General features: G+C 38.9%; 1 protein-coding gene across 1 annotated transcript in view; it reads left to right on the forward strand.

Moving 5' to 3' along the window:
• The window catches only part of LOC102256699 (dimethylaniline monooxygenase [N-oxide-forming] 1), a 20,011-nt gene extending 16,993 nt beyond the window's left edge, over positions 1 to 3,018 (forward strand). Inside the window, exons 7-8 of the mRNA XM_005867643.2 lie at positions 456 to 562; positions 2,386 to 3,018. Coding sequence (XP_005867705.2) covers positions 456 to 562; positions 2,386 to 2,722 — 444 coding nt within the window. The 3' untranslated portion in view covers positions 2,723 to 3,018. The remainder of the gene's footprint in view (positions 1 to 455; positions 563 to 2,385) is intronic.
• Positions 3,019 to 12,205: the final 9,187 nt, after the last annotated feature.

Here is a 12,205-nt window from a genome sequence, read left to right on the forward strand (position 1 = left end):
CCGGAATCGAACCCAGGACCTTTCAGTCCCCAGGCCGACGCTCTATCCACTGAGCCAAACCAGCTAAGGCCAAAGCAACAGAATCTTTAAAAGCAGAATGTATTCTACTGTTCGCTGAATTACACTATCATAATGAACCCGTGCCATTATCAGCACAAAAGACAAGCCAGAGCTCAAAAAAGTCAGTTAGGTTGAACTGAATGGACTGATTCAATTAAAATTTAAGAGTTTAACCAATTCAATGACAAAGTTCAGGCAAACCAGATGTGACGTTCTGTCATATCAAGTTAAGTAGCAAGATGACCAGATGCTGATCTTTTTGGCCAGGAACATACCAACCACCAGGCCACTTAGGCTGCTAGCACATTTGCCGAAGAGCCGACGAGTAGCTGGGTACTAGGAATAAATGCTGAGCGGTGGGAAAGCATCTTTACCCACTAAGCAAGCACCTAAACCTAAAGTTAAATTGCATTTTTGTTTGTTTTACAGGTGTGAATAAGTTGCCACCTCGAAGTGTCATGATAGAAGAAGTTAATGCCAGGAAAGAGAACAGGCCCAGTGGGTAAGTTAACGACTGTTGTGTCCTTTTTGAATTATAACTGAATCTGGCAAAAACCATAACAAAGAGAGGTGAGGGTTACGCTAGAGAAAAAAGAAGCGCCTGAGACTTAGAGGAAAAAAACTAGGATAGTCTGTTTAAGAAGAGAGGAGGGGGAGGGAAATTGAGACATTTTAATGTCCCAAAATCATCACTTCAAACCATGGTCATCTTTGTACCACATGGAGTTTGGATTCTAACTCAAACATCGTTAACACTCCTCTAACAGATACATTATTCCATACCTTCTCCATAATCAGAAGGCAAACAGGTTTGTTCACGCTGACACTAAAAGGGTCTGTCTGCTTATGTATTCATTCAACAAATCTGTATTCAGTTGTCTTATTTTTATTCAGACCCAATCTAGAGCAAGTCTGCAAATTATGGTCTGGTGGCCAAATCTACCGACCACTTGTTTTATTCTTTACATTTTTAAATAGCTGGGGGGGGGAGGAAAATGGAAATATTTTGTGATATGTGAAAATTATATGAAATTCAATGGCCATAACGTTTTATTAGAACATAGCCTCATATTCTTTACATTTTTAAATGGCTGGGGGGAGGGGGAGTGAAAATATTCTGTGATATGTGAAAATTATATGAAATTCAGTGGCCATAACGTTTTATTAGAACATAGCCTCACTCGTTAATTTACTTACTGCCTATGGCTGCTTTCAAGTTATAACAGCAGAGTTGAGGAATTGAAAAGCTGGGGGGGGGAGGAAAATGGAAATATTTTGTGATATGTGAAAATTATATGAAATTCAATGGCCATAACGTTTTATTAGAACATAGCCTCACTCATTAATTTACTTACTGCCTATGGTTGCTTTCAAGTTATAACAGCAGAGTTGAGGAATTGAAATAGAGACCATAATATAGCCCATGAAGCCTCAAACACTGACCCTCCAGCCTTTTGCAGAATAAGTTTGTTGACACCTTCCCTAGAGGAGACATTTCCGCTTTTCTACTCTTTGTCTAGAAACTCTATCATTCAAAGACCAAAGAGAATAGAAGGGAGGTGGCAGTAAAGAAGGTGGTCTTGGGCTCCCTCTCTCACTCCTAATCCAACCCAAACATCTCTGTTTTTATCTGTTTTACTGTTTAGGGCTTAGATGTGAAATTTCACTTAAAAAAAAAAAGAGGTTTCTAAGGACAAAAAAAAGTTTTAAAATCAATGCATTAAGAAGCATATCACTTCTCTCATTCATATATACTTCAAAATTCAAGTATTGACCTATTTTCATGGTACATCCTGAACCCGGAATATGATTTGATCTCCGTTATGGAATTCTAATATAACATAGACCATTAATTAGAGCTACAAAGTGTAAAAGCTTCTTATCACATAGTTCAGTCAATGATTTTAGGGACTAATACCAGCATTACAGGGACATTCCACCCTATTGATTTTTGTGGCTTTTTATATTATACATACCTAGCAATAATTGAGTTTTAGAAAGATTTAGGAATAGTAAAATTATGTAAAATACATTTTTTTTCTAGAAATTGCTAATCATCTGGCAAAAGAACTAAACTAATAATAGAGGCATTGTAAGTATTTGAAGCACCATGTGTATACAGTATCTTTTCAAGGAACCCATCTTGTCTTTAAATAATATAGTGAGACTATTAGATAGACAGCTATGGGCATGGAGGGAAGAACCCAGGAACCATTCCAAATTGTTCAGCCTCATTGTTAACTTTTGGCACTTTTACTTGTTCTAAGATTATGATTATTTTATCTTTCTGTCTTCCCCTTGCTCCCCAATCTTCCTTTTATAAAGGTTTGGCTTGTGTTACTGCAAAGCCTTACAATCAGATTATATCACATACATAGACGAACTGCTGACGGATATCAATGCCAAACCCAACCTGTTCTCTATGCTCCTGACGGATCCACGTCTGGCTTTGGCCATCTTCTTTGGCCCGTGCACACCATACCAGTTCCGCTTGACTGGCCCAGGAAAATGGAAAGGAGCCAGAAATGCCATCTTGAACCAGTGGGACCGAACACTCAAGGCCACCCGAACTCGCACTGTACAAGAATCCCCATTTCCCTTTGCAATCTTACTCACTCTCTTTCTGGTTTTGCTTGTGGCTGTTTTTCTAATTTTCCTATAAATAAAAGATTACCTAAATGGCTTGTCAGATGCACAGAGTAGATTGCTCTGCCTGCCTTTGAATCTCTGAGAAACACTAGTGATGGTAGCTGAATTTCTTGCTGTATAAAGCTCTGTCTTCATAAGCAAGGCTGAACAACACAATGCAACAAATTAGAAAACTTGTTCAAGTAAATGTCAGTTGATTTGTCCAAGGTATCAGAGCTAATAAGTGGCTAAGTCAGGACATAGGTCTCCAGAACATACATCCAGGCCTCTTGACGCCACCATTGAGGCCTGTGGTTTCTAATGTTGAAATGACTTCAGAAGTCTTAATATATTCTTAATAAATATATATTATTTATTTTTATTGATTTCAGAGAGAGGAAAGGAATTGAACCCGGGACCCTTCAGTCCACAGGCCAACACTCTATCCATTGAGTCAAGCCAGCTAGGGCAATACAAATATTTTTTAAAAGAGTGGTATCATAAAAGTCATAGTACAAGGATATTTCTCTCTATGTCTCTCTCTCTCTTTTTATGCCCAAGAGTGTGTATGGATGTGTCTTGAATTTGGTGGGTCTTTCCCTTTATGTACACCGCTATGTTTCTGAGTCCCCACATGAATCTTTTTTCTCTGCTTATCCCCCCTCTTCTTCTCTAATGATGACCGTGCTAGACCTATTCTATGGCTGTAGTGTAGAACAGATTCCATAGAAAGAAAGGGCTCTCATTCCTCATTTTGAAAGCATTCCATAAACCATACTGGGAAACAGTATTTGGTTTTGTTCCTTTTCAAAAAAAAAATAATTCATTTCGTTAGATCCCAGAAATCTGGCAAAAGAGGAAGCATATTAAACACATATTTTTGCACATAAGAAACACTGAATTTTCAAAAAAAATAATTCATTTCGTTAGATCCCAGAAATCTAGCAAAAGAGGAAACATATTAAACACATATTTTTGCACATAAGAAACACTGATTTTTGCACATATCCTTTAAGTCAGGACTTCTGAGACATTTCATCTCCCAGAGTAATTTGACATTTTCAGAAATTCTTTTTAGTGTATACAAATAGTACCCTTTGCTGAGCCAGTTTTATGTGAAATATCTGTCTTTTTACATTTCAATGCTCTGGGTCTTTCAATGTGTCTCACTGGGAGGTAGTGGGGGATACTTAGAGAACTGAGCCCAGTATCAAAGGTCTAATACTTAATAGCTGTGTGAGCTTGAGTAAATCATTGACTTTTCCTAAACTTCTGTTTTCCTTGCTATAACAGAGGAGTTATAATACATCCTATGTCATAAGGGTATTGTAAGGATTAAATGGTGTGATCTACATACAATGCTTAACCTAAGTCCTGGTAAGTGTTTACTGATAGCTATCATTACTATGTTAACCTCAGCGGGATGCATGTTTTAGTGCTTGTTTTATGTTTTCTGAGCCATAGACCTAGCTCCTCATTGGACATTTGATGCACGTTTTAGTGCTTGTTTTATTTTTTTCTGAGCCATAGACCTAGCTCCTCATTGGACATTTCCAACAGTAGATGTCATGGGCTTCTCAAATGCAATATGTACAAAATTAACCTCATTATCATCCCTAACAGTCCCCCTACTCACTCCCTGATACCATCCTCCTTATTCTCCGTAGGGGGAAAAATGTGTATCTCAATAATTAACTATACACAATTTAAAAATAAATGGTACTCTGACCAAAAAATTTTCATTGTCATAACTAAAATGTCCCATCTTGTGCAAGCATCAAAACTTGCAACTACATATAATGGTGACGCTTCTCCCTCCCCCAAATGGCACCTGCTTGGGCAGCATCACTTAAGTCAGACAAAGACAAATACTGTATGATCTCACTTCTATGTGCAATCTAAAAAACAAAAATGAATAAACAAATGAGAAACAGACCCATAAATATAAAGAACAAGCTGATGGTTACCAAAGGAGAGGGAAGGGGGGTATTGGAACAAAAAATAATACTAAAACAAAGTAAATATGGACAATTTATGGAAATTTATGGGAGAGTCAGTATTTGCATTATTTTTTGAGATAAATCAGAAGAATTCAAAGAAGCTGGACCATGTGGAGGCTTTGCTTCCATGTGCTACTTCTCTCTCAACTCTCACAGAAATGCTTTGCTCACTGCTCAGGGCTGCACAGGCTTGAATAATATTAATACATTACTAGTTCTGCAGCAAGTTTGAGAGATACCACGGGAAATGCAGAAACGTTAGCAAATGGCTCCCCCTGCTGACCCAGTTTTGAAGCTTTTTTTAAAAAAAAATAACCCTTAGTGACTTCTTATACGTACAACATTGACTGGTCTAGATCAGAGAGTGTGTTAATTAATCCTATGTTAATAGGAAGAAACCCCCCACCCCCACCCCATGGCTTTCTCCATTTTATGAAATGAGTTGTGTGCTTCTGTTTCTCAGTGGGGGACACAAGGGTTCCAAATGGGTGGATTGGACTAGATCAGTGACTTGTAACTCCCTTGCTACCTACTTCAGGGGACCAAAGATACTTAAATGAGAGGAGAAAAAACTAAAGCATGCCTTCCCTGCAATCCAACTCACACTCCAGCTTTCTTATCATTTTTTTATTTCTTGTTTTTTTTCTTTTTTCAAGAGAGAGAGACAGACAGAGAGGGAGAGAAAGAGAAAAAAAATTGATTTGTTGTTCCATTTACTTATGCATTCACTGGTTGATTCTTGTATGTACCCTGACCTGGGATCAAACCCAAAACCTTGGCATATTGGGACAATGTTCTAATCAACTGAGCTACCCAGCCAGAGCCAGCTCTTTTATCTGTTTTACATATTGGAGTACCCACTTAATTTTATTAGAGAAAATGACACCCTACTAAATATTTGGAAGCCACTCATTCCTACTCTTAATAGAAAAGGATTCTATGTATAAATGTTCAACTCCATCATCTCACTAACTCTTGTCCCTGGTTCTGCGTACAATGGAGATGCCCAATGGGTATAGCTGGATATTCAAGTCTGAACTCCTGAAAGGCTATGAGGTTCTCTCAAAGAGAGCACTGGGTGATACAGAACACTGAATTTCTGCAACAAATTCAGCAGGAGTACATTCTTTCTTATAATGTTGTTCTATGTATTAACTGATGGTAGAAGTCACTAAAAGCAATTCTAGCCTGGCCAGTGTGCCTCAGTGGTTGAGTTTCGACCCAGATACCAAGAAGTCACTGGTTCAATTCCCAGTCAGGGCACATGCCCAGCTTGGATGCTTGATCCTCAGTAGGGGGCATGCAGGAGGCAGCCTATCAATGACTCTCTCTCATCATTGATGTTTCTATCTATCTCTCCCTCTCCCTTCCTCTCTGAGATCAATAAAAACATATTTAAATAAAAATAAATAAATAAACATTTTTAAAAGCAATTCTCGGAGGGACCAAAATAGCCCAATACAAGTAAGCAGGAACCTGATGTTCTAAAAGGATTACATACCCTTTAGAAATCTTCCCTGAATGCTTTTGGCAAGAATGCAGCTCTCTGAAAATATGTGATCAATTAAGGGAGTGTCCGCACTTTGACCATCAATTCTGCCAATGTGTATAGAAGCATTCGGACAACTATGAGAACTCAGACTTCTATACCCTAGAGCTTGCCTGCAATTACTTGAGCCTGAAAATTTCTCTGAGCTCATGTTATCATTCGCCTAACTGGTAAAAAGAAGAAACAATTCCAATGAAGTGTCTTCATTTCATTTTAGCAGCGCACATTGTAGTGAACCCCTCAAGGTATTCTGACTGCAATACGTAATCCTGGGTAATTAAATTAGTTGACCTGTTAAGATAAAATGTTGGAGGATATCCCCTGAAAATGAGTCTATAGATAGGTGTGCTCTCTACACTCTTAGAGCTTACCTTCCAGCGGAAAGATGGAAATTAAACAAATCATCACAAAATAAATATGTAATTACAGATTGTGACAAATGCTTTAAACTAAAGGGACAGACCTGGGAGAGAGAATGACAGAATAACCTGATTTAAACTGTGAAGGGATGTGTTAAGGAAGCTCTCTCAGGAAGTAACATTTAAACTGAGATGTAAAGGATTAGTAAAAAAAAAAAAGTGAAGGATTAAGGGTATTTCAGGCAAAGAACTCCAGGTAGGAAGGCCCTGAGGCAAAAGAGAGTACAGTGCATTGCTGGGCATAGGGCTGCTGGCAATTGGTGAGCAAGGAGATTGGTGGGGGAGAACTCCGAAGGATCAAAGCCAAACAAACTGAATAAATCAAGACCTTATAGGCCATGGGAAATATGTGTGCGTTTCCCTAAGGAAAATGTTGTAAACAAAAAGTACTGCGAAGGAATTTTTTAACAGCCTTATTGAGATATAATCGACCTACCACTCAATTTACCCATTGTAAGCCTGCAGTTTGATGAGTTTCAATAAATTTACTCACACATTGGAATTGGTCCTACATACAGGGTGTTACAATAAAATGTATACACACTTTGAATAATTATTCATTCCAATGGATTAAATCTGAAAACAACATCAACTGAGCTTTCAAAAAATGTGTGTGTCTACATTTTTTGGGACACCCTGTATTATAATTGGGTGTAGAACCTTTATTAATTTTTTAAGTGAATGGGCCATTTATATTTCTTCCTTTGTGATTTCACAATTCCTATTGTTTGGCTTTTTATGGTTAATGATTATGAAGGTTCTGTTTGTTTTACAAATATTAACCCTTTGTGTGTTACATATGTTGCACATATTTTCTTCCAGTCTGTCTGTCTCTTATCTTTTATTTTGTTTATGGTAATTTTCACCATAAAAACACTTTTAATTTTACCTAAGTTCTCTGTATATCTGGGGGGAGGGGGGAGGGCACAGGGGAGTGACTTCTAGGTTTGGTGTCTTGCTTGTGTCTTCCTCTCTCAAAAAAAGACTACGATAATCTTTGTATTATTTTAGCACATTAAGCATTTATTATGCTTAATCCTCTAACCAATTTGAAATTCAGTTCACAGCCTGCTGTGAGATAAGAATAAGCTTTTTTCTTTTTCTCAATAATAACCAATTTTCTCGGTAGTATGTATCAAATACTCCATCACCCCTTTGATTTGAAATGCCACCTTTAATACTGAATTTCCATACGTACATAGGCAAGTGTTACTGGAGTCTCTAAAGTTTATCCAAGGCATTCATTTTACAGTAAGAGATTACAGTAATTCCTGATAATAAAATCATGGTACCAGAATATCGGTGTGCTTATCTCCTTAGCAAGGGGTCAGGCACCCACCTCAAAGAGATATGATGTCAAGCCATTACGGACAAGCTGCTTTGAAAGGAAGGTGTAGGCTACATCACATTCGATTTTACTTCCAACTGAATTAAATATCTATTGACCCAGGTTTTCATGAGGCTGCTAAAGTACAGCTTCTACTTTAACTTTGGCAGCTCTGGGGACCATATTAAAACTACACAGCTATGTTCAGAATAGAGTCCTGACCACAGAGGCAAAGACCAAGGAAAGATCAATAAAAGCTGCAAATAATTTCATGCTTCGAAAAGCGATGTTGTCACAAGGTGATGATGAGTAAGATGACGGTCAGTAATGGAGGAGCAGTACCTAATTCTCTCCTGCTCGTCCTGTAAACTAGGTACCTACAAAACCCTGACTGGAATGTGTTCAGGGGGAAACTTACTGGCAAGCATTTTAGATTTAACAACTAGTCAATGAAAGGCCTGTCATATGTGGGCAATAGAGCATTGGCCTTTTCAAAAAGGAACTAACCAGACTCTAAGTCCTGCCAGATGGGAACATTCTAATGGGGTTAAAATACAAGCAAGTGCTACAAATTAGAAACCATCATGCCACAAGCCTTGACTATCCTAGAGGCGGGAGATTTCCACCAGACACTGTTGATTTGAGGCTATGCTATGTGAGACTGTTCTCAGCCAGAAAAAGGCTTAAGGTTGATTTCCTTATTTGATTTTCTTCTATTGTTATATTCCCAAGAAAATAAGAGCGAGGGTTTTGAATTGAGTCCGTTCTTTCAATATTCTTATTAAAACCAAAGCAATTTTACTAAATACCTTCTTCTCAAAATCGATAATATCAAAATAGCTACTACAAGTATCACCCCATCCCCTTTTTACAGATGAGAAAACTGAGGCTCAAAGAATTTAAGTAACATCAAACTAGTGTATGGCATGGCCATGAATTAAATCTAGGTCTGGCTAATTCCAGAGCTGGTATGGTACACTTCACCAGTATACCACACCAGCTCAAAGTCAGGAATGGATGGAAGGGCTAGGGTAATGGGTGTGAGATAAGAAAGTTGTTATCCTTGTCTAGCAAAGAAATTATTACAAAAGAGATTTTATCTGAATTCCTCTAGAGGGAAATGAGAGGAAGCAAGGTTTATTTTTCATAAACCCAGATACATAAATGACCCCACAGCTGTGGACCTTCATTTAAGAAGTCGATGCTTAGTAATTTAGATGATTTGTGGAATTTGTTGTTGTTGCTGCTGTTCGTCTTGTTCGACAAAGGGCAGACTCACTAAACCCATCCTAAATTGACAATGTTTGGTCAAAATTTTCATCTTCCTACCACAATCAAATGTGTCAATTTAATTTCAAACTATAATTTTTAATATGTTATTTTTTAATGTGTATCATTTGATGTTGGCACAGACTAAATTAAGCTCACTTTAAGCATGTTTTCTTATTTAATGTTATTAAAGGTAGGTGACATCAATAGTATAGTGTGTCATTTGGTTTTGTGATCAGATAAGCAGCAATTATGAGCAGTAGCTTTAACCAAATCTGATGAACAGACCAGGTCAGATTGTATGAGTCAGATTAGGGGGCAGAGGAAATACTTAGGGTATCTGATAAAAATATAAACTAGAAATCACATTAGGTGGGGGGAAAAGAGGACTTTGCTGAGCAGGGCAATTTTTAAAAGACAGCATGAAATTCAGGACTAACTGTTAACTTTCAGATAAAAATGCTAAGAGAGTAGAGGAAATAAACTAAAATGCCAAAGCAGGTCAGCTCCCATAAAGTGGCTGGACCAGCTGCCCTGATTCCAGGTCAGATACCTGAGCTGCCAAAGCTCTAGGTAAATCCCACTGTGCAACGGCAAATTCCTCCACCAGCAGGACAATGTCCTGAAAAATAGCCCAAACTTGTCCAGGAGGAAGAGGTTTAGATTCGCACCCTGAAACTGAAACTAGTAGCAAGTGAGTTCATTCGTACTTTGTTTTTCTAAACCAGCTAAGTATTTGACCCAGAATATCAAATCATACTCATCATTTATTCTAACGGAAACTGTTTCCCACCTACAAAATGCTTTCTATTAAATGAGATCTTGAGCCCATCTTGCTGAAGAACTGTATGATTCTACAAGAATAGGATTGTAGGAAGAATTTGGCACAATAAGCAGTTTCTGAGGGGGGAGAAAATGTCCCAGAATTATTCACCATGAACTGAGAAGCACAAACAGGTAGATGCATGTTAAGAATAGCATTTAAATCAAAGGAGCTGACAGGCGAAGGGCACTGTGTTCTTCCCAGCCCACATTCAGAGCATATTCTGTTCTAAGAAATACACTCTAACAATGACGCCGATGCAATAGAATGTTAACCAGCAGAGGGTGATCAGGCTGGTGAGGCATTGGGACTTTGTGTGCCATAACAAACATCAGGACGGGTGGGAGGGTTAGGGAATATTGGTTTGGAGCTCTATAAGCTTGTTCTTCCCACAGACTTGCCATCAGAAATGGCCTAGGAGTCCGAACCAGAGCAAGAAGCTATGAATAAATGGATTACCCATCTTCTCCTAAGAGACCACCAGAACTAATGTCAGCATGTCTCAACTCCCTATTTACCTTAGTCACCCGCCCAAGTCCAAGCTTCCAGGTCACCCATCAGCAACAGACTCTTCTCTGCTTAGGACACTGTACACACCTGATTGGCCCAACCTTCCACCATTCCGGAACCATCCAAACTTTTCTACCATGTCCTGTGGAACTCACAGATGTCATCAGCAGAACCCCTCTACCCTCAAACACTTCAGAGTGTTTCCTCCTCTCTGTGCTTCTCACGGTTTCACCTGGATCCTCCTCAAGTGAATGATATTTTGCCCACATCCAACATATCACAACGCTGGAGATGATATAAGTATCCTTGTTCCTCAGTCTCACATAAAAATTAATTCCCCTCCCTGATCCCACAAAAATTCAACTCTTTAAAGAATATGGCCTTGAGCTCTAGTGTCAACTACCTCTTCTTTTTATTTTATTTTTTAATCCTCACCTGAGGATATTTTTTCCATTGATTTTTTGGAGAGTGAAAGGGAGGGAGGAGGGGAGAGAGAGAGAAAGTTTGATGTGAGAGAGACACATCAACTGGTTGCCTCCCACATGCGCCCCCCAAGGCAGGGAGTGAACAAATCTCCATCCACCTAGCACCTGCACCCAGGCAGTTGACATGGTTGCATTAACACACAATAGTGCTGACTGGTTTCAACTTTTATTTATTTATTTTTTAAATATATTTTATTGATTTCTTACAGAGAGGAAGGGAGAGGATAGAGAGTTAGAAACATCGATGAGAGAGAAACATCAATCAGCTGCCTCCTGCACACCTCCTACTGGGGATGTGCCCGCAACCAAGGTACATGCCCTTGACCGGAATCGAACCTGGGACCCTTGAGTCCGCAGGCTGACGCTCTATCCACTGAGCCAAACCGGTTAGGGCTGGTTTCAACTTTTAAACTGTGGCCACAGGTGTCACCCATGTCTTTAGCACTTAGCACTGCTTACCTCCTGACTGGAGTCTTTTGGCAGCAAATTTCTGGATTGTCTAAGTGACTCAGCTCAGGTGAGTGAGAGTGAAAGAGAAACAGAAAATAATGATGGAAATAGGGGCCAGAGACACACCCTAGGCGATAAGACTGTGTCTGGAAACAAGCCAGCATCTTTCCAGACATTAATTCCTCCTAAAACTGCTGCATAATTTCCAGGGTCATCCGGCATTTTAACACAACATTTAAATTTAACTTCGGCATGGTTCGTTCTTATTCTGTGACTAAAGACCTTCTGAATCCTCTGTTTTGTATATGCTGTTTTCCATAAAAGGAAATGGGGTGAGAAAATCTGAAATAACTCCACCCAGATGGTTAAAGCAATCTAGAGTTGTACAGAATTAAACACACCTTAAAATAGCCTGTTGGAACAGACAGCCAGAAGTGGGATTGCTGGGTCATATGGCAGTCCTCTTCTTTATTTTTTGAGGAACCTCCATACTGTTTTCCACAGTGGCTGCATCATTTTGTGTTCCCACCAACAGTGCATGATGGTTCCAGTTTCTCCATAGCCTCTCCTACACTTGTCTTTTGGAATTTTTTTGTTTGTTTCTGTTTTTGTTTGATAATAGCCAACCTAATAGGTGGGTGGGAGGTGACATTTCACTGTGGTTTGATTTGCATTTATATGATGA

This window comes from Myotis brandtii, unplaced genomic scaffold (genome assembly GCF_000412655.1).
Source record: "Myotis brandtii unplaced genomic scaffold, ASM41265v1 scaffold250, whole genome shotgun sequence".
In the NCBI taxonomy this organism is placed as follows: Eukaryota; Metazoa; Chordata; class Mammalia; order Chiroptera; family Vespertilionidae; genus Myotis; species Myotis brandtii.